Source organism: Sipha flava, unplaced genomic scaffold (genome assembly GCF_003268045.1).
Source record: "Sipha flava isolate LNK unplaced genomic scaffold, YSA_version1 118_pilon_pilon, whole genome shotgun sequence".
NCBI classification, from domain to species: Eukaryota; Metazoa; Arthropoda; class Insecta; order Hemiptera; family Aphididae; genus Sipha; species Sipha flava.
The window spans coordinates 771,130-792,742 of NW_020271743.1; the positions used below are offsets into that span (position 1 = coordinate 771,130).

The 21,613-nt window shown below is 27.8% G+C and overlaps 1 protein-coding gene across 1 annotated transcript in view; it reads right to left on the bottom strand.

Moving 5' to 3' along the window:
- The window catches only part of LOC112693808, a gene marked incomplete at its 5' end in the record, with an annotated part of 84,484 nt that extends 62,877 nt beyond the window's left edge, over positions 1-21,607 (bottom strand). The window contains 2 exons of the mRNA XM_025569030.1: positions 16,327-16,544; positions 21,048-21,607. Coding sequence (XP_025424815.1) covers positions 16,327-16,544; positions 21,048-21,607 — 778 coding nt within the window. The remainder of the gene's footprint in view (positions 1-16,326; positions 16,545-21,047) is intronic.
- Between the last annotated feature and the right edge of the window lie 6 nt (positions 21,608-21,613).

Consider the following 21,613-nt stretch of genomic DNA (forward strand, 5'->3'; position numbering starts at 1 on the left):
TCGTTAAATATTCGATGACATTAAATTATATTATCTTACATTTATAATAATTATTTCCAACTTTCTAGTGTCATTTTATTGTAACAATATTGTTTATTATATTAATATTGTATTAATAATAATTTGTAAAAACATGTATTCAAGTTTTAGAATTGAAGTATAAAAGTTAAAAATATATTAGCTATTGTATTAATTTTAACTATAAAATTGCTGCAAATTTTTGTAATGTTTTTTAAGTTTTATGACATTTAAAATTCAAAGGTTTCCAGAAAAATTATGACTTTAGATGATACAAATGGTATTTGATGATTGAATATTCGATTTTTTTATATAATTAAATACATTTTATACTACATTTTCACGAATTGTTGTGTAAGTTAAACTACTTTCTGGACATAAGACAAAACAAGTTGAGTAATATAAATATTTTAAGTATTAATAATTAGTAAAATAAAGTCAGAAACATTTTAGAGTGGCAATACACTAAAATTAGCATTAACTGAAAAATTCAAGATTCTACAACTGTTAATAGTTGAGTTTAGACGAAATATCTTGCAAATGTTTCCGTATTTTTTTAAGTACTTTTTTTTATATTTTTTCAATAGTTTGGAAAACTATTGAAAAATTAAAAAAATTACATACCGAAAATACTAACTATCCAACATTTTTTATCAGAAACTATCCCTTTATTTGATTACTGGAGCGAGTTTCTAAGTCGCGATCGTGTAAGCAAACACAAAAAAAAAAAAAATCATGGTATAACCAATACATTTCTCGCTTCATTCAGAACCTAATATAAAAAAAGCAATAAAAAATATTTATTTTTTTAGACATATCAATGCATTTTATATTGCGTTATCGTTTTAGACCCACTACTGGTTCCATTTTCAGAGTGAAATAAATATTCTTTGAAAACCTTTTGAATAATAATAATGTCTCTGAAAAACATTTTAACAAAAAAAAAAAAAAACCTACGAAAGCTGTAAAATGTAGAAAAGAAAGAACAAAATGCATAGAACGTAGAAATATGCTTCAAAATATTTCGGGTAATCAGGAGCATATTTGCCTCCTACCTACTGCACTACTGTACATAAGATAACAAGGGAAGAACCAAGAGTATAATTGTAACTGGGAAACAAAAAAAAAGGCGACCAGTATATTAATAATAACGGCAAAACGTGGATCCTAAACGTCAACGCATAACCGATAACGTAAGAAAAAAAAAAAAAAATTAAAAATGAATAAATATTAATTCAGTACGCGTAATGGTGCATGTGAAAATGTAACTCGTCTGTAGGCAAATCCAAGGATACGCGCGTATCATGGCGACGAGCAGTCTTTTCCAGACAATCGCCGATTTAACATAAAGCGTTTATCTAGACACTCGGCCGTACAAGAAAACCATTGATCATACGACGCACGTGCATTCAACAGAGCAGCCGGCATTAAAAAAAAAATAATAATAAATTTAGTATAATCTCCTAACCAAGTGACGTTAGAGCGGCTTTCGTTGGTAAGGGTTTGAGAGTAACACGATAAAGGCGCGTATTCGAAAGCGGAGAACGTCGCTGGGTACAACAATACATTTCGATAGGTCTACGGTGTACGGAACAACAACGGAGCTCTCGAATACGCTGCACGAACGGTGTCTGGACGGCGGTGCGCAACGCGAGCCGGAAACACGCGGTTTGAACGGGCCGCGCGAGTCTTGGCGACGGATTCCGTAGCCGCGACGACGGTTGCCGTTTCCGGACGAACGGGTTTCGGGGCCGCGCTCGTCGTCCGTTTAACATTTAATAACAGTTAGACGACGACGACGTCAACCGGGTGACGATCGATCTGATCCTTACATAATACGTATTATACGGTATATATGTATAACAATAATAAGTGTATACGTTTGTTATGTATCGCAATACATCGCCGTCGTCGCCGCGAGAGAGTTAAGCGAGCGTTTAAATTATATTCTATTAGACGGCGGAGGAAACGTCCCCCCCCCACACACACACACACACACACACACACATCATCCTCGCGATGAATATTCATTAATTATCCGAAAACCGCGTCCCGCGGGTTCCGTCGTCCGTCGCGAGAGATTTGATGGAATGTGCAACCGTCGACGGAGTGTCGCGCGCCCAAATTTTCACCCAATCGATACGTTTGCCTGTACCGTTTAAACGTCACCGCGACACCGTTCGTAAAACGACACGACGCGGTTTGCGCGTCGCGTACACACGCGCGTACATCGTCCATATACACGTGCGCGTGTGTAACGCACTTGTACGGTTGTACCTTTGTTCATCGAACTGGTCGGCTCCTTGAAAACGTTTCGTTTCAAATTGATTTCACTTGAGGAGGAACACAATTTTTTCACTTAGAAAAAAAAAAACTCGCGTTCGAAATGTGTTCTTGTATCAATGTGTATTAACGGGTATAGTAATCACGTACAGTCACAATCCGTATATTGATACCATGGCTGGGCAAGTAAATGATATTTTTTTAACTCAATTAAGTTAATCGAGTTCATGTCCAATCAAGTTAATTCACATGATAATTTCATCGATGAAGTTAAAAATTTAGTTTAAAAATATCGCTAACTTAACTTAACTCCAATTAATACCTATGTTAAGTTAATAACAAAAAAAAAATACATTCAGCACTCGTATAAGTGATATATATATATATATATATATATTATATAATGTAATAATTTATAATATTTTGTTGTATAATAAAGCTTAATTTCATTCTTATAATATAAAATTATAATAAATTTAGTTTTTTTTACATAAGTACGCCAGAGTTGTTCTACCAATCACACCACTAAGTATACCTAAGCGGGTTAATAATTAATATCATACTTGTCATTAACAACACACTTTAACACGTTTGTGGCACAGCTTAACCTTAACCGATTTGCGGATTAACAATTGCCCTCCGTGAGATATAGATGTTGTTCTTTTAACAACTTTCAAACAAATCAATTACATTGTTAATGTTACATAGAATAAACTGAATTACATTTTATTTTGATAATAATATTTTTCCAAATACAAACAAAGTAAATCAATACAATTGCTAATGTTTACAATTAAAAATTACAAATTACAATTTTGTGGCACAAAACCGTTACTTTCAAAATTCTTATATAGATATTTTATTTTATTTTTATTTCTTCCAATTTTGTATTATAAATTACAATTTTTTTCGTAGTTTTTTTTTAAGTTTTTTATATGATTTGTTTTGATACTTTTAATTTTTTAATTAGTTTCACCTTAGATATCTAACATTAATTTATTAATAAAACTCCAAGAATAAAAATATATAAAAGTAATACTGTGAGTTATAAAATCGATGAAATGATTCTGGTCCATTAGTCGTTCTAGATTTCTCTGAAGTTTTAATGGCACATAAAATTAATGGAAAAATTTCATCACTGTACACTGTACATCACATAATAGTCAAATAGATAACAGAAAAATCGAAGTTATCGGTAAGAGGTAAGAGCTTTTTCAATTACATCCAAAAAGGTATGGTCGACTAAAATGTTGGGTAAAATACAAAGACCGAAAAAATATTTTAACCAAAGACCAATTTCCGACTTTAAATTGCATTCATTTGATAAGTTGGAATTGCTCTGACAGAACTGAATGTAAATTATTTTCAATTTTACTAAGTTTTTATCTAAACTAAATTGTATTAACCTTTGTAAATAAGTCAATATCACATTTATTTTGGTTCAAAAATTCACTATTTATCTGGGTGTTATTAATATTTTCTAATATTATATTATGATTATTATCGTCATGCACGCTAACTATAGCTTTCGTTTTATTTTTGTCAATATATATATATAGTTGATTGATCATTTTTATTAGTATACTAATGCCGAATATTGCCAAAGTTTTTAAGTACTTTAGATTCTATATATTTATGAGCCTTTACTCATATATATATATATATATATATATGCCTTGTCTTTTTCAATTTCATACTTTTTTTTCGATGGATTAATCCATTTTACAACACTTGTTACTTTCACGACAGTACAGGTTACGAAACACAATAAATACTAAATTAATATTTTTTACTAAGATACACATAACTGCCTCTGCTTTAGATAAAAAAAAAAAAATAGTTTTTTGCATTTTTTTTCCGGCAAAACGTGTTACAGGAATGATGTGTGCCCGTGTCATATCTCGTTAAATTTGCTAACTTAGGATTATTATGAGGGTACATTTCATACATTACAGTGAAATAAACTACAGAATAATCATATAGTATTAATTCGTTAAATAGAAACGTTTGTTAATGCTCACATTTCAAAAAACAAATTCGTTAAGCAGAAAATGCTGTTGAATTGAATTCGTTAAAGAGAAGTTCCACTATATAAAATAACTGTACAGTAATACATATTTTACCTTCTCACAGAATTTCTACCCATGAAACAAAATACAAGTGAACAGTACATCGCTTGCTGAGTTTCACGTGAATTTCTGTTATTATATGTGTGCGTTCATGCGTGCGAGCGTAAAATATGATATAAGAGCAAAACGCATGAGCCCGGCGTACATATTATGAAAATAAACGTAAGGATGAAAAATACTGTAGCCAAAATGTTTATGCAAATTTATGAACCACTATGATAAATTTTTTTACAAATTTTTAGAAACTATTTATTATTATTATAATTTTTTTTATGATAAAGTACCTTTGTTCTTAACATTATAAATACTCTGTTTTTTTTTTTAGACTTGGTTTAGACTTGGTGTTTAATTAATCTCAATAGTTATTATCGTTATGATATCATAATAACAAAAAAAAAAAGAAACAAAACAAACGAAGAAAAATGAAAACAAAAACTATTATTATAACTAAACTAGGATTACAATTGTTACAATTCAATGAAATTTTAAATTGTAAAATTAGCCTTGTAGAAAAAAAAATTAGTAGGAATGATAACAGAAGGTGATTGGGAAGAAAGAATAGACTTAAAATTGAAATGGATCATACTAACATAAAAATATTTCTAAAACTAATACTCTGCGATGATAAGAATGGGCAGTCAAAGAGAATATGAGTAGGAAACTATAGTTTTCCTGGGTAAATTAATATTATAAAACCACAGGTATGTTAGAATGGTAGTAACAATTTACCTATTTCTGAAGACGAAATGGAAACGAAGTTTTTCTTGTTGGTTGAACCATCGTTTTTAGACGCATTTTTTTAGAGTTGAATAAAAGCCAGTCTAAGGAATAGGATTTATAAGTGAATAACGAAAAATAGAAGTTGATTTAGCTAGAAAGTCAGCAATCTCATTCTCAAAGATTCCGGTGTGACCAGGAAACCATAGAAATTTAATGTCAAAGACTGCATTAAAACAGATATTTTATCCAGAAAATGAGAAGCGAGTGATATGATTTAAAAATAAATGTAGAGAGTGCTAGTTGGCTGGACAGCGAATCCGTTGACATGAGAAATTTATTATTTTATTTTTCTGTTAATACATATTATTATTTTTTGATATTTATTAAACAATTATCATACTCATACATGTATAATATATTTATTGAAACATTATCATATTATACGTAATATCAGTATGTATAACTGAAATTGATAAAATACATGAAAAATTACAGCCCTTGAGTATATTAAATCTTTAAACATTACAAAATGCTTGATCGTCTCGGATTCCCAAGCTGCTCTTAGCGCTATTAATTCTATCTCGATCTCTGCAGCCACGTCTCCTCCTATTCTTAATATCTAAGCTTCACTTTTTGAATTATATTCACATGATATAATAATCGAATTTTTGTTGGTCCTAGGCCATTCTGGAATCTCAGGCAACGAAGTTGCTGATCTCCTCGCTACATCCACCAAATATTGTTTAAACCCATCTGTTTGTAAAATCCCATCCTAATCTTTTAAATATTTTACAAACTAATTTTTTTTTTTTTTTTAACAAATTAATTACAAATAGGCTTGGCAAGATAAATGGTTATCAGTAGCATCTGATTTTGCTAAATGGTAATTTAGCATTACCCCTATAACCCCTACAATTCCACGACACCCATGGTTCATTAAACAGCCTCTAGACAGGTCCCACATCGTACGATTTGCCAGACTCAGGCTTGGTCACAATTTACTTCCTGCGCATGCCTTTCACCTCGACCTGAACGACTCCCCTTTGTGCACTCGTTATGCAGAAGAAACAATTTGCGACTTCTCTCACATTCTCACCGATTGCCCATCACTCTCTAGTTCCCAATCTAAATTACTTCGTATTTTACATTATAACAATATTATGTCATTAGAACCAACAATTATTCTTAATTCCTTTTCAAGAGCCTTTATTATAATTATATTGAAATTTTTCAAGAATGCATTAATCAAGATTATATATATTGGTTTAAATTTACTCAACCGTTTATTCAATTGTTTATTTTTATTTTCTTAGATTTCAGATTTTGTCAATAACCATACTAGTTATAATTTTTTAATCACTGATTGTTTCCTTTTTTTTTTTTCTTTTTTCAGTATGTATTTTTATTGTTTATTTATCTTGTACTGTAATATGTTAATTTATCTTTAATTTTAACTGCTAAACTGTAATAATTTTATATTGGTAGCTTTAAATAAAAAAAAAAAAAAAAAACCTAGAAAAATTCAAAATTAAATAATTAAACAAATACTTAACATTAAAACTAAACACAAATCGCCTTGAAATAAAGTTTTTAATTATCAAAATATTATAAAAATTATCTAAAGATGAAAAAAAAAATGAAAAAAAAAATAATATTTTTGTGTAAAATGTAAGTTATTCGTGAGGTAAGTACAACGTCATCTTAAGGTAATTTATTTATTAAATAGTTATAATTATATAAAATGGCGTTATTCATCTATCGTATGAATATTTTTATTATGTTTTAAAAGTTTTAAAATAAATCAACTTTAATAAAAAGGTTCCTCAGTATAATGAGTTTTAAAAATAAATAAGTACCTGAAATTTGTTTACAACAAAATAATATAAGTATTAAAAAAAAAAAAATGTAAACTAATACAAAAAATACAAAAGTCAAACAAATAGGTAAATTATAGAAATTAAAACGATTTAAGTACGTAAATAAAAATATAATTCTAGAAAAACAGTAGAACCTCATTTCACCTGAGAATCAAGAAGAAATATATTAAGTTGTCCATGCAAAATGCATTAAAATGTAAACATAAAACTATTATAATTCGTATTAGGATTTAAAAAAAATAAAATTGGTATCAAAATAATAGTAATATATTTAATATTAATAATTTATTTCGTTTTAACATAATATACATAAATTAAATAAAATAATAATGCATTTCCATTCGAAAAATTCCAGAATTAAATTTTAATATCGTTTTTGTATTGCTAAACACGGCTCGCACCGACTACGCTTATCATACGCATCGCATTTCACAACATGTGCGAAAAGTCTCTCTGGACGTTGTTATCATACGCGTATCAGTGGAGCCCTTTTTCAGCCCGGCGACGATAAAACGACGGGCGCCGGCGCCCCTTTCGACTCAAGTCGATTTTTTTCCAGCGGGATACTACTTCATATAGGCCGTCAGACGGGAGCCATAAAACCAGAAGGGAATGTCAAATGATATATGCTTTTACATGCTCATATATATGTATATAAATGTATATATATGTATATATATGTATGCATGTGCAAGTGTGTGTAAATAAATGTACTAGTGTGTATTATAGTGCGACTAGGGAATGATATCGAACATTATATGCTGCTGGAAAAAAGCTATTATTCGGGGTGGTATTTATTATGTACTGTAACGAGAGACGTGTTATAGATAAAAACATTGGTATTTTTTTAGAAATATCGATGATCATAGTCGGTACAACAGTCATGGCTGTTTTTGAGGGTACATATAGAGAGACACTCGAGAGTGACCCACCTTGGTTATCACTAATTTTCACATGAAGTGGTAAACATGTTATTACTCTAAATTATTTTACCATTTTATACCATAAACATTTACAATACCAAAGATTGTAGAACTTTTAATACGCTATCATACATATACGTGTATGGAATTTTCGTTTTCATCCGTAAAATTAATTATAATTTAGTTGTGTACACGCGCCGTTTAGTTTTCAGTCGTCCGAAACTAAGTGCGTTTAATATAGAATACTATTCATAAACTATAACTAAAATATATGAAATCATGATGAATTATTAGTACTAGTACTAGCGCAAGTAGTACCACATGTTTCAGTGGTTGCAATATTATAAAATATTATAAATATTGGTATCAACAAATGTTGTTCAAAATTAACGTATATTCTTATTATACACAAATGGTTGTAATTAATAACATTTTGACTATTTGTAAGTGAAGTCAATATAAACGTAATGTTTGTCACCATAACACAAACTCGTGCGCATAATATTCGATCAAAAATAAAAATAGCTAATAATAAAGCAAAAATACTTAATTATTTTGTTTTTCAATACCATTCAAGTCGATACTATCATTGGCTTGCTATTATATCTAGATAAATGTGTATTATAACTATAGTACGATTTTCGTTTTACGCGTTCAAATGTTAAAAGAGTATATTTACGGCATTTAACGTCAAAAGTTTTCAAAAGTCTATCGGTGATAACATGTTACGGTTAAGTTTTTTCCCCGTAGACCAATCCATGGACTATAGTAAATACGACATGTATACACCTGAACTAAAACTGAATTAAAACCTAAAACTGAACTGAAAATGGCACGTAGAATATAATAATATTAATTGAGTATTGTGTAATTATTATAATTATCTAAATTAAAGATTTAATATATTCAAATGATTTCAGGGTATTCCATCTATTGAATTTACTTTTGAAAACTCCTGTCACCGATTTTTCAATAAAAATATGATTTTATGTGTGTTTGGGGATGGGAAGAGCTGGGTGTAACGAATGTTTTTTTGTCAGATGTCGGTCTTGAACGGCGTCCAAAACGTCAATGGCCATGGCGAATACGATAATAATATTATGTGCGCGTACGAGAAAAACATAATATGCGCACAAACACGTTCCCCCTACACGGATGTACAGGAATTGCATAACTGACGCCCCGTGTTTGCGCGAGCTCGTCGAAATCAGCGGGCTCCCCTTACACGTTTTGATTTTACTATCGTCTTTATAATTGTTATTATTATAAGTATTTATATATTTTTTTTTTTTTTACGGTACTATTCAAATACCATGTCATCTGCATAGTATAACGACTTGGTTATGAGGGTCACCCTATCAAATAATATATGAGTTCGTGTTTCGCCCATTCTCACCGTCAATACATGACACCACGTCATGACTTAATACTTACGTAACGATGATAGTATATATATATGCATATGTACATAAGTATTCAGAATTTAAAAGCACAGCACAGTAATATAGTAACCAATACAATAAAAACGTCCCGCCATACGATACTTTTTTTTATCGATTGTAGTGATTCGGCTTTTTACTTAAAAACACAATAGTATTAAGCTACTCATAATAAGTCCTCGACAATGAGGTTTTTTTTTTAAATGTATTATGTTTTTAATTAATTTAATGTTTGTTTATACGAATAGATTCCAGACGCTGTGTCGCTTACTATAACATAACACTAGAGCTACGAGTATTATATTATTTTTTCTACGGCTTATAAATAAAAATTTGAATAACATACGTAAAAATATGTAATATATTTGAAACAAAAAAATGTTTACGCATTAAGTAAAAAGAAGTTGCGTTTATACGTAGAACTACATCATTTAGGTTCAAGCTAGATTAACATTTACTAAAATAATACGAAAGATGAGTATTTTTTGATTAAATATTTAAATCGAATTTTTTATACTTTAGTGAAATTATCTTTAAAAGCTATAAATTATTACAAATTCCTTAGTAAAATTCAAATCAGATAGAGAGATTTAAAATAAAATAGACAGTTGTGTTAAATATATATTTGATTAGTTAAAACTGAGTTCACTCATTAAACGGTACAAATATTTATTTGGATCATTTTTTGTGGTCTTATTACGCTATGTTTTATGAGATAATTATAACATTTTAATTTTATAATTATATTTTAAATTCCATAAGTACATAATTATTTTTTAACATAAAGTATAGGTAAATTAATAAACATTCTCACGGAAGGTTTTATTGAATTTTAACTAAATTTCCTACACAAACTTTGTCCAAAATTAAGTATTACTCATTGAGTAAAAAAGCACTATTTGTTTTCCTGCTAATGTCATAAAATGTCGACTATTTGTGTTTTTAAGGGTTTCATTATTTTTTTTAAAATATATCATATTTTCTTGGACGTGTTAAACTATATTTTGTATGATATCTTCCAATTTTAGAATAACTAAATTATAATGTTTAAAATACAATTAGGTTTGTTTAAATCTGAATAAAATGTTAAGGTTTAAAGTTATTTCATTAATAAGTTAAGAAATTATTCAAAATGTAAACATCAGGGTTTGTTCAAAAATATCTAACTGCATGAAAAAAAAATATCAAATGTAAATTTAATTGAAATTATCTAAGGATAATTGTTTTAACATTTAAACTTTTAACAATAATTATTAATTTTATGTTTTATTTGTTAAGATATATAGCTCGTATGAAATATATGAATATTGTAAAAATATGCCTTCATTAATTAAAGAATAATTTAATTTAAAAATTTACAAGGAATCAGATAAAAATAACAAACATAAACTATCAACTAAGTTTAAAAATAAGTTATTTTTAATCCACTGATTTATATTTTAAAACAAAAGTAAAGTAATTATCACAAAACTTTGAACTGAGTGAAATATACTTTGCTGATTTTACTTCTTTTTAACAATGACAACTTGTATCAGATGTCACCTAAGCCGTGAAGGTTAGTATAGTATAGCTCAGTGTAATTTTCATAAAATCAAAGCATCATAACTTCTTTACCCAAGAAAAAAAACTTTACATTTTCTTTAAAATTATATGTCAATCACTTAAATATTTGAGATTTATGAAAATTAAAATTACATAATGGCGTACAATATTTAGTTAGTTCGTTCTAATTTACGTCGAAGTGTCACTTGTTAGCAATTTTTAATATTATAATGTTTTTTAATTATAGAAAAATTATTATAAATTAATATCTTATTTATCTTTATTTATCTTTATTTATCTTTTTATTAATTTTTTTATCAAATTAGCTTTGCTTAAAATACATAATTAAATAATTTCAATAATTGCTTTATATTATTCATTCAGGATTAATTGTATTATAATTATCATGCATAATTTACATAACGTTTCTTAGTTCAGACCTATTTATTATATAAAACAAAAGAACAAAATAAATATACATTTTTAAATCATTGTTAATATTTACTATAATGCAACTACGAAATATTTTCTAAATTATTATTTAAATTTAAATAATTTATTAAGTTAAATTTATTTATATTGTAATAATTTGATGATTTCAAATTTTTTAAATGACTGCAAAAATAATAATAATTCATTTTTTTCTAATATTGAAAAAAATGTATTTACGGTCTGTATTCATAATACAATAAGTAAATTTGATAAAAATAATTTTATAAAATTTGTTCACATGCTTAGAAAAAATATCCAGTGATATAAATCTATATCAGGGGTGGCCAACCTAAATGATCTTCTCTATATGAGTCTAAATTATGTACAAATAATACAAATATAATTAATTGACTATTAATCAAAGTTCAAGTATACGATAACCGTTTTTTTTTCATATAACCATTTTTATTTTTATTTTTTATTATATTTTTTTCTTCATGATAACAGGTCTCTGGATCATTTTCTTTTTAGTCTATGTGTTTTGATAGGTAGATTGACGGAGGAGAAGTTCGAAATGAGAGGATTTGAGTGGTATTGTAATTTTATATTGAATCTTTTATATAATTTTGAAACTTGATTGTGGATGGTTATTATTATTACTTATTATTTATTTATTTTATATTATTTTATATATGATCATTATGCATGATTTGTTTATATACTATCGAGCATTGGTTATTATTCTGAGGGATATTGATTGAAATGACTGAATTATTATTATATTAGAGTTTTTGGAAGCTTCTCAAAATTAGATTCCGTAAGAGACCAAGGGAAAAAGGAGCAGTTTGTAAATTAATATTTTTTTTGCAAGAGGTAGATTCGATTTTGTAGATGGTGAAGTCTCTGGTTAAGTGATTTTCTTTTTCTTTTGATATGTGTTGCTCATATGAGGCATCTATCTAGATACATTCCAAGCTATTTTACTTATTACTCAGGTGGTATTTCTCTGTTATTGATATAAACTAAAGGACAAAAGTCTATATTACTTGAACACTGATTTGGACTAATGACATTAGACATTGATTCGTTGGTTTAAGGCGTTTACTGACTGTTGAATGGTGAATTTGCTTTTTTGTTGTGGGTATTTGATCACTGGAGTTCTTTGCGTTAAGAACATCCCCTGAAGTTAGCCATGTGTTCACCACTACTGAGGGAGGACGTTGGTGATTGACTTTAAGGTTTTTTACAGTTTTCGCTTAAATTTTCGTTACCACAATTAACACATTTGGAAGAATGAATGCAATATTTTTTTGGTATGGCCAAATCCTAACATTTTTGTCATCGCACTGATTGTTTTATGACATGAAGTTCCTCAATTTTTATTTTTGTATAACATATAGACTTAACGTTGAATATGTAACGATTTTGAGGCAGAAGTTCTAGGTCTATAAATGACAGTGGTAATTTTTGTTTGGTATGTTATTTGGAGTACATTGTTTATGTTTCTTACTATGAAACCAAGATCTTCTAGTTCATTTTTTATGTTCTGAATTTCAGTGACGCGGTGTAGGTTCCTGACAACTTCTTTGAACGCTCTTTTCTGTTGAAGTAGATGTGTATGGTTTGAGCTTTACATTCATGTAAAATTTGATAATTATTCTGTATGCATTAGGCAAATTGATGGTAAGTTTAATACCATTTATTGAACATGCGATGTAACACGCGTGGCTGACATCTCAAAACTGTCTTTATATTAGAAAAGAATATTGATTGTAATTTATATTTTTTATGCTTCAAAAAATGAATTTTTTTAACTATAATTTATTAGAAAATCGTACAAGTTTAACATAGCAGGTAAATATTTAAAAAAAATATAATTATCAACAATAAGTTAACGAATTTTGCACTATTTCTTAAATTGTTAAGCCCATATCAACTATTTTCTATAATAAGTATTTTAAATAGTTCTAAATAATTCAAAATTAATTTTTCTCTTTGCAAACTATAATTTTTCAAAATTAAACTTCTGACAGCACTATTTTTTCATTTATATGTGTTAATACTATGTGTAAATGCAATTAAATATACTAGAAAATATAATAATTAAGGTACCTATATGCGGAAAAAATATGAAATTCCATTAAAAGAATTTTAAGTTAATATTGACTCTAACACTATACTAGATTTATTTGAATTAATTTCATTTTCATCGTATGATTATTCATCATCATTCACCATATTATCGTTATTTTTATCTATAATCACCTATGTAAGCATTTTAAAACATATTAGTATATATAAAAATAGAAATAAAAATGGAATAGTAATCATTTAATTGTTAGAGATCATTATTCTTTAAAAAAAATAGCATTGAAGAATTTTGGATTTTTACAACTTAATTTTATTATGTTGTATGTTTATTTAATTGTGTACTTATATTCAAACATAAAATGAAAATATCTGAGTATTTTATTTGTTGAAAAAATTTGACAAACATGTGGAAAAAAAACTGAGAATAAACTGTCTATTTTTTCTTATTTATTTTTGTAATCCCAATGCATCCGCGGTTCAGTAATCTCAACATTTCTAGGCGTCTGATCATGGCATTTACCCGCCTCTGTATTTGGAATAGCACATTTCCCCACCACTCTTTCAAGCTGTTTCTCAATCCTTCCTCACTCTGTACTGGATCTCACGAGGATTCAATCTGCGATTTCAACCACATCATTTTTAACTGTCTTCGTTTTCTTTCTAGCAAACTTTTCCTTTTTTCATTCTTATCTTCTTTTGGTTATAACACACACTCCCGACTCTAATCTTCTCCTCAACTCTTGCTCTATTCCTATAATTTATTCCATTATCAATTTCATAAACTCCTCTGGCTTCATTATTTAAATTTAGATTTATATTGATGCATAATAGTTAAAATGCTTAAATTATAATACCTATGTTTAATATAATCACGGTATTATAATGTTCAAAGACCAAAGCAAAATAAAAAAAAAAACTACCCATCGATATTTTAAATATTAGAGATTATAATTTTTAGTCAAATAATATTGAACACTTATTCGTACAACTATATATTTTATCAACTCTACCGACGACCTGATCTAAATATTTGATAACTGTATATAGTTCTAATTTTATTTGTATAATTTTGTATGCATAATTTAACCATTTATTCGTAATATTTATGGTAAAAGCTAAATAAAAATTAGAAATAATTCAAATAAAACAATTGATAAATACTGCAATAATTATTTAGACATGATATAAGTCGAAAATCAAAAGAACCATTTTGCTTACTTTATAACTCTATGCTATCATAACGATTATCAATGTAGTATTGTTAAAAATTCTAGTATTACTACACTAATTTATAAGAAGATATTAAGTTCAAATTTATAAGATTAATGATTTTAATAGGCATAATCGTTTTCCAACTAATTGTGGTTACTATGTACTTGGTGTTTATTTCTGTATTTAATTCCGCCTTCCTCTAATGAAAATACAAAATATCCAATACTGTTTCTATTACGTGTACTGATTCTATTTAACTATATTTATACAAATATAACACGCATAAAACGTCTAAATATGTGTAGTATCAACATTATTCGATGAGCTGCATTAATTTAATGAAACTATTTCAAATTAATGTATGATCACTTTTTTTTTCATCTTGTGCTTAAACAATAATAATTAAATTTTATTTTACAGATATGACACAATTTCATTTAAAATATCTTCAGTGTACATTTTAAAATAATTTACATTTACTGAAAATATATATTATATGACTAATATTTATGTCCTCTGAATGGTTTCAACATATTTATTGAGTTGATTTATAAACATATTAAACATGTTTTATTATTATCTATTGTACAAATTTATTTTTAAAATATTATGTTCGTAAATGTAAATATGTTTACAATAACATATTCAACAATTATACTTTAAGTTATGAATAACAAAAGAACTACTAAAAATTAATTTTTATTAGATTGTTTTTATTTTACAAAAGGTAGATCAAAAATAATATTAATTTATTCCTAAAAAATCATAACAGGAAATTGTTGACTATGTAAATTATCATCATTTAAGTATGCTTATCATTTGTATTTTATATTTAATGCATAAAGACTATGGTTAAATACTATACGTTTCTTAATTATATTGTATCCATGTATTAGTAATATTAGAATTGCGATAGCAATAAATATACCTGAATAATTATTATAAAATATAACTTATAAGTGAACGTAATTTTTTTTTTAGCTTTATTCAAATAAATAAATTTAAATGGACGAACAATTTTATAAGTGTAAATAGGTTAAGTGATCTACAACGTATGATTCGAATTGGTTAAGTGCAAAAATATAACTATTATAATTAAACCGGAGAAAACTAAAAAAAAAGGGAGGAGGACCATGTCAGATATAGTGATCAGTCACATCAGCCGATTGTAACGTTTTGTAAATTGACTCGAAAGAAAAGGTCAGCAAGCAAGCAAGCAGCTGCTTTGTTTATACATTGAGTGAATACTTTTGCATGGAATTTATTTAGTATTGTTTTTGATTTATTTATTTTTCTAAATAATCGTTTAATTGTAATTATCGTACTTACAGTTGGTCAAAGTCTCCAAGCCCACTCTACTTATATCATAGACCTGTATTTCAAAAATCAAATATTCTTTTTTTCTGTAAACACGAAACGAAGACATGGATGTTTTAAATTATACGTGTAATGAGAAACAAACAACTAAATACCAACCAATAATTGTAATACATATTTTGCAAGTGCGATGGCTGTACCTAATTTATATGATGATTTAATCTCAAATCTATTCTTCAATAACTATTTCATGTTTATAATACTATACAAGGTCAATCTAAAAAATTTTCGATCACTCTAATTGCTAACATTATAGCGAATAATTGACATTAATCTATATTACCGGGAAGCTCAAGGAAATTGGATGTTCGCCTTTGCCTTCCACGAACCGTGGTGTTAAAGTTGAGTGGTGCTAGTTCTTCGTTGGAAAATTGAGAGTCACGACTGCTTCGCCGTGACGCTAAGTATGCAAGACCACGACCTCTGGGTGATGATGGTCGAGAAAGTGAGGCCGGCATTGTGGATGGATCTTCTGTGCACTCAGTTAAGTCAGATGCGGACCTATGAACAAAGTATTCATTGTATTTAGATTATATCTTTTAAAAATGCAATTAAATTGTATAAGACAACATTTCTATGAAGTAATAATAAAACAAAATATGTTATGTTGTTTATATTTCAACACTGCTTGTAACTTATCATCCAAAAGTAAAACTCTTTATTGTTTTATAAATTAAATTAAATTTTTTTTAAAAGGAATGAATTTTAAGTTAGCAAAATACTTATTTATTCCAAAATAATTAAGATTTGGATAGACATAAAATTTAAATAAATGCTTAGCTTTACACCAAAATAATATAACTTATACATAAGTTACCGTCAATTTAATGATACTTATTTCTTTTTAAATGAAATAAATTAGTAAACATTATTAACATGTTATATAATATACAATATTATTCATTAACATTTTTGAACTAAGTATAAATACAATTATAAATTCAATTTTTTTAATTATTAATCGACTATATTTAAATATTTCATACCACCTAATTAATTAATATAGTATTCATTACAGCATCACTATATAGTAGCAATATTTTTTCTTTATTGAATTTTAACGCAATGTATGTATTATAGTAATATTTATAACTACGTGATTGTGTCAATTACAGTCAAATTTGACAAATTTTCTATCACAACATACAAATAATAGAAATCCCAAATAATAACATGAATAACAATAGAATAGCAAATTTCCAAATTGTTGACAATACTTTTTGATTTACTTTTCAATAAAACATGTAGTTAGAAACACATCTTCATTTTATTTTATTTTTTTTTTTTTGGATTGTCTCTAAATATTTATACGAGTACAATATGACATATTATACACATAATATAATTATAAAATTCATTATATGGTTATTGTATTAAGTAATAAATTATTTTTCCAAAATTAAATTCTTGATATGTATCAGACTATAATTTTTTTTTTTTTTTTTTAATTGGATATGAATTAGTGTTAACAGCAAAATAAACAATTAAATAGTTTTAAAAAATGATAATTAATTATACATTTGTATATCTTAATTTATCCGTCAAAAATAAGACAAATATACTTTGATAAAAATAGAGAAAAAAAGCCATAAAATGTTATCATTTTTAGATTTATTATTTTCATTTTATATAATATTTAACTTAACTTGAAAGTAAGAAATTTACATTTCTTATATTATCATTATTATTAATTTGCAACATCTTTAAATTAAAAATTTGAACAATAATTTCTGTAACAATCAAAATCAAACATAATAGTTTTATACCTATATAGGTCTACTGCATATGATAAATTGCACTAGTATATTTTCAGTACATCGTTCACAACTTTTTGACATTCTCGAGAATACTAAAACGATGAAGTATTATTTTAATGGAGGAACAATTTAATAGCATTATAGTGAAGTTTCCAATTAACAGTAAATCATTTTACCAGGACATATCGTCGACATCATATTTTAATTTAGTGTACAGCTTAACAAATTGTTCTAATTTACATAAATAGGATAGGTACAGACAAACTGTAATATAATGTATATACTTGTTAAACCAAGACTATTGTACAATTTGTTGTTATTTTTACGTTAAAAAATGATTCAATTTCAACCTATAGTTCAGACATATAATATAGTACAATCGATTTTTACTAATATGTCATAAATAATACATACCTATAAAAAATTATATGTTGGTAGCTATAATGAAATATTTTTTATTTGCCTATTTTTTTTTTTTTTGTACATATCATGTATATATTTTGGCTGTATTTTAACTATTAAAATGTATATCAAAAATAAATATTATTTATAATTATCTAAATTAAATACATTTTGTTGTTTATTATTAGTATTCATTTAAAAATTTATCTCCTGTAGTTAGAGTTAAGCTCCGAGTTATTTTAATTTAAGTGAACTTACAACTTTCAGATAATATCTTACATACAATTTGAAACCTTATAATATAAACTTCTTACAATACTATATAATTCTAGTTTTATTTGGCAAATTTAAATATTTTGAATAATAAAGTAAAATACAAGTATTATTATACGGATATACTTTATCACTATAAAAAACAATAAACTCATACATATTTTTCTTTTAATTCAGTTCAATTATGAATTAAAAATATTTCAATTTAAGGCATTTATATATTTAACTAACGCCAAATTAATGATATCGTAATTAAATTTAAATAGAAATAAAAACAAATGTAATTGGATGAAAAATAATTTCATAAAAAATTAAATATTTTATATATTCTGCTAATTTAGGCCAAACAGTATTGTATGCGCATTTTTATATACCATAAAATATTTACAATGTATCGACATAACAAGTTATAAAATTAAAAATTTAATTATAATATTATAATGAACATTTTTCAGTGAAAAATACATTCAACAATCTCAAACGCCCTCTAAAAAATCATTTCTACAGGAATAATATCAAAAATGTCAAAAGTACTTAAAATTTCTTGTAAACCTGAATATTATTTTTTAGGGAAACAACAAAAAGTATTCTTTAAATAATAAAAAACATATTACTCATTATTTTTAAGGCAATTGAATAACTACCTTCAACATCCATAATAATAAAAATAATAATTTATTAGCCAACTAAATTATTTTATCTAGATAATCATTTATAAATTATACGATATATAATCCAAATCACCAAAAATAATAACCTCATCTTATCCATACAGTAAGAACACATATAATGAAAAAAAAAATAATAATAGTGATGAAAAAAAAAATTTACAAACATTTTTGAATATTTTTTTATTTTTTATTTTTCTTGTTTATTTAATGAGAAATGTACAAAACTTATCACCTGAGCACAAGAAAACAATAATCATTGTTTATTTATTTATTCATTGAGTTTATTTATCATACAGATTTTTATAATATGGTTTGACAAATGTTTATGCCATCAAAATTTACATTATGAAAAGATTATTATCATATACTTACCCGTAACGTCAAAATCCAGAAAAATAGTATAACTTCAGACAGATATATCATTTCTACTTCAACACAATTATATATATTCAAGTGCAAATACACATAATTATAATACTTTTTTTAAGACTGTAGATTTTAAAGGAAAAACCTCTTATAGATGAGACTTTGTTATTAAAATACTTTTACAATTTCTCCTTCTTCTGGCATGTCTACTCTCTAAGAGTTTTTGACGTCATTACTACACTTCTCCATACTATTCAAACTAAATAACTAATAATTTTTTTTAATATAATTTACTAATAAATACGCGTATATATATATAATATACATTGGTAGTACACTTGTATCTTAATTACGGGTCACCTGTCTTCTTATTTAATAAAATAATTCCAATTAAAAGCTCTTTCAATAAGTATCAGTTAATTTAAATAAAATAATTTTTCTAAAAACTAATAAATCGAAATAGATCTGAAAAGCTGTCTATCTAAATATTAACTAATATTTTTTTGGGAAAAATAATAAAAATGTATGCACATTACGTGTTACGAATAATATACACGTCTGGGTGGACTTAATGTGAAGTATTACATTTAAACTTATTTTAACCCTTCCGATTAATAAACGTGTTGACATATTACATAAATTGTAGACTTAAATATATTTTAAATAAAATCATTGTTCTCGTCGATATTTTTTGTTACTTAATGTGAACAATTTCATAATAATATATAAATTCATAGTTTTCTATCATTTATTTTATGACCATACTTGAAATTCCACCGTGTTATGCAACGGCTACTTTTAATCATTGTAACTGAAATTTACTCAGGAACCGAGTTCAATTTTTTAAAATAAAATTCGGAAGTTATTTCACAATTAACACCTACGTAGTTATTTAGTCTTAGAATTGTTTTTATTCGGATTTTTGGTTAATTTGGTTGAATATCTTTAACAAAAATACTTGTTTTCAATTAATATTACACATTAGTTAGCCATGGTAAGCAATCGTCAATCAAGGTACAAACAGCAAATCTTTAGCTTCCGGATAGATGTCCAGTGTCCACCCGATTCTTAGGCAATAATCGTATGTCTCCTTAACCAAACATAAGATCCCTGACATACTAAGAATAAAATTCTAACCGATGTACATTTGATTACAATTTAAAATTCAACGGTCTAAACTGCTACGAATTAATTTTTTCTCGCAAAACAATGTATTTTAATTGAAATAGATAAATTACATATTATGCATTTCGACCGGAGTTGCGCAATATCAACGTGACGATATTGTCACTATCTATAAAACTATATCTGCTTACGTTAAACATAAAACTTTTATCGAAGAACGAATTACATTCGTTGAAAACCTCCAGCGATTTTTTGCGGTCCGTGAAAAGAAGACCACCTGAGACAGATGTAGCGCGTTCTGCGGACCGTCTCAAACCGTCAAATATCGAAAAATTGTAGTTACTACTACGTATAAGTACACGTATAGATCAGAACAGAGTAAGAGGTCGAAACGGACAGATTGGACCGACCTGTGTGTGTTGGACGCACTATCGCTGTTGGTGTTGTACGACGTGGTGGCGGCGCTGCCGGTGGACGGGCTCCTGGGCAAAGTTCTCGGGGTGTTGGGGTTGGTCCCTCCGGAGCTGCGGGCGTAGTGGTTATAGGCCATGGACGAGCCGCCGGACGGCGTGGTCGGCGGGAACTTGAACACCGTGGACGACGGGGTGGTGGGACTGCGGCGCGGTGGATTGTCGGTCGGCGTGGTCACGCTCAGCGACGGGCTCCGGGGCGGCGTGTAATACGACGTGGACGACGAACCGGTGGCGCCCGGCGGCGTCTTGTGGTGCGAGTCCGGGAACGAGTTGACGTGTCCCAGATCGCGACGGATGACGGGCCGCGGTTTGTTGGCCGCTTTGAAGCTGGACGACGACAACCGGCACGGCTGATGGTGGTACGCCGCGGACGCGGCCACCGTTTGTTGCGGCTGCGGCTGGTGCTTGCCGGCCGCGCTACCGGGACCGGCCGGACCGCCGTCACAGCCGCCGGCGCCGTTAGCGTCGGACACGTTCGCGGACGACTTTGACCGGGGCGAGCA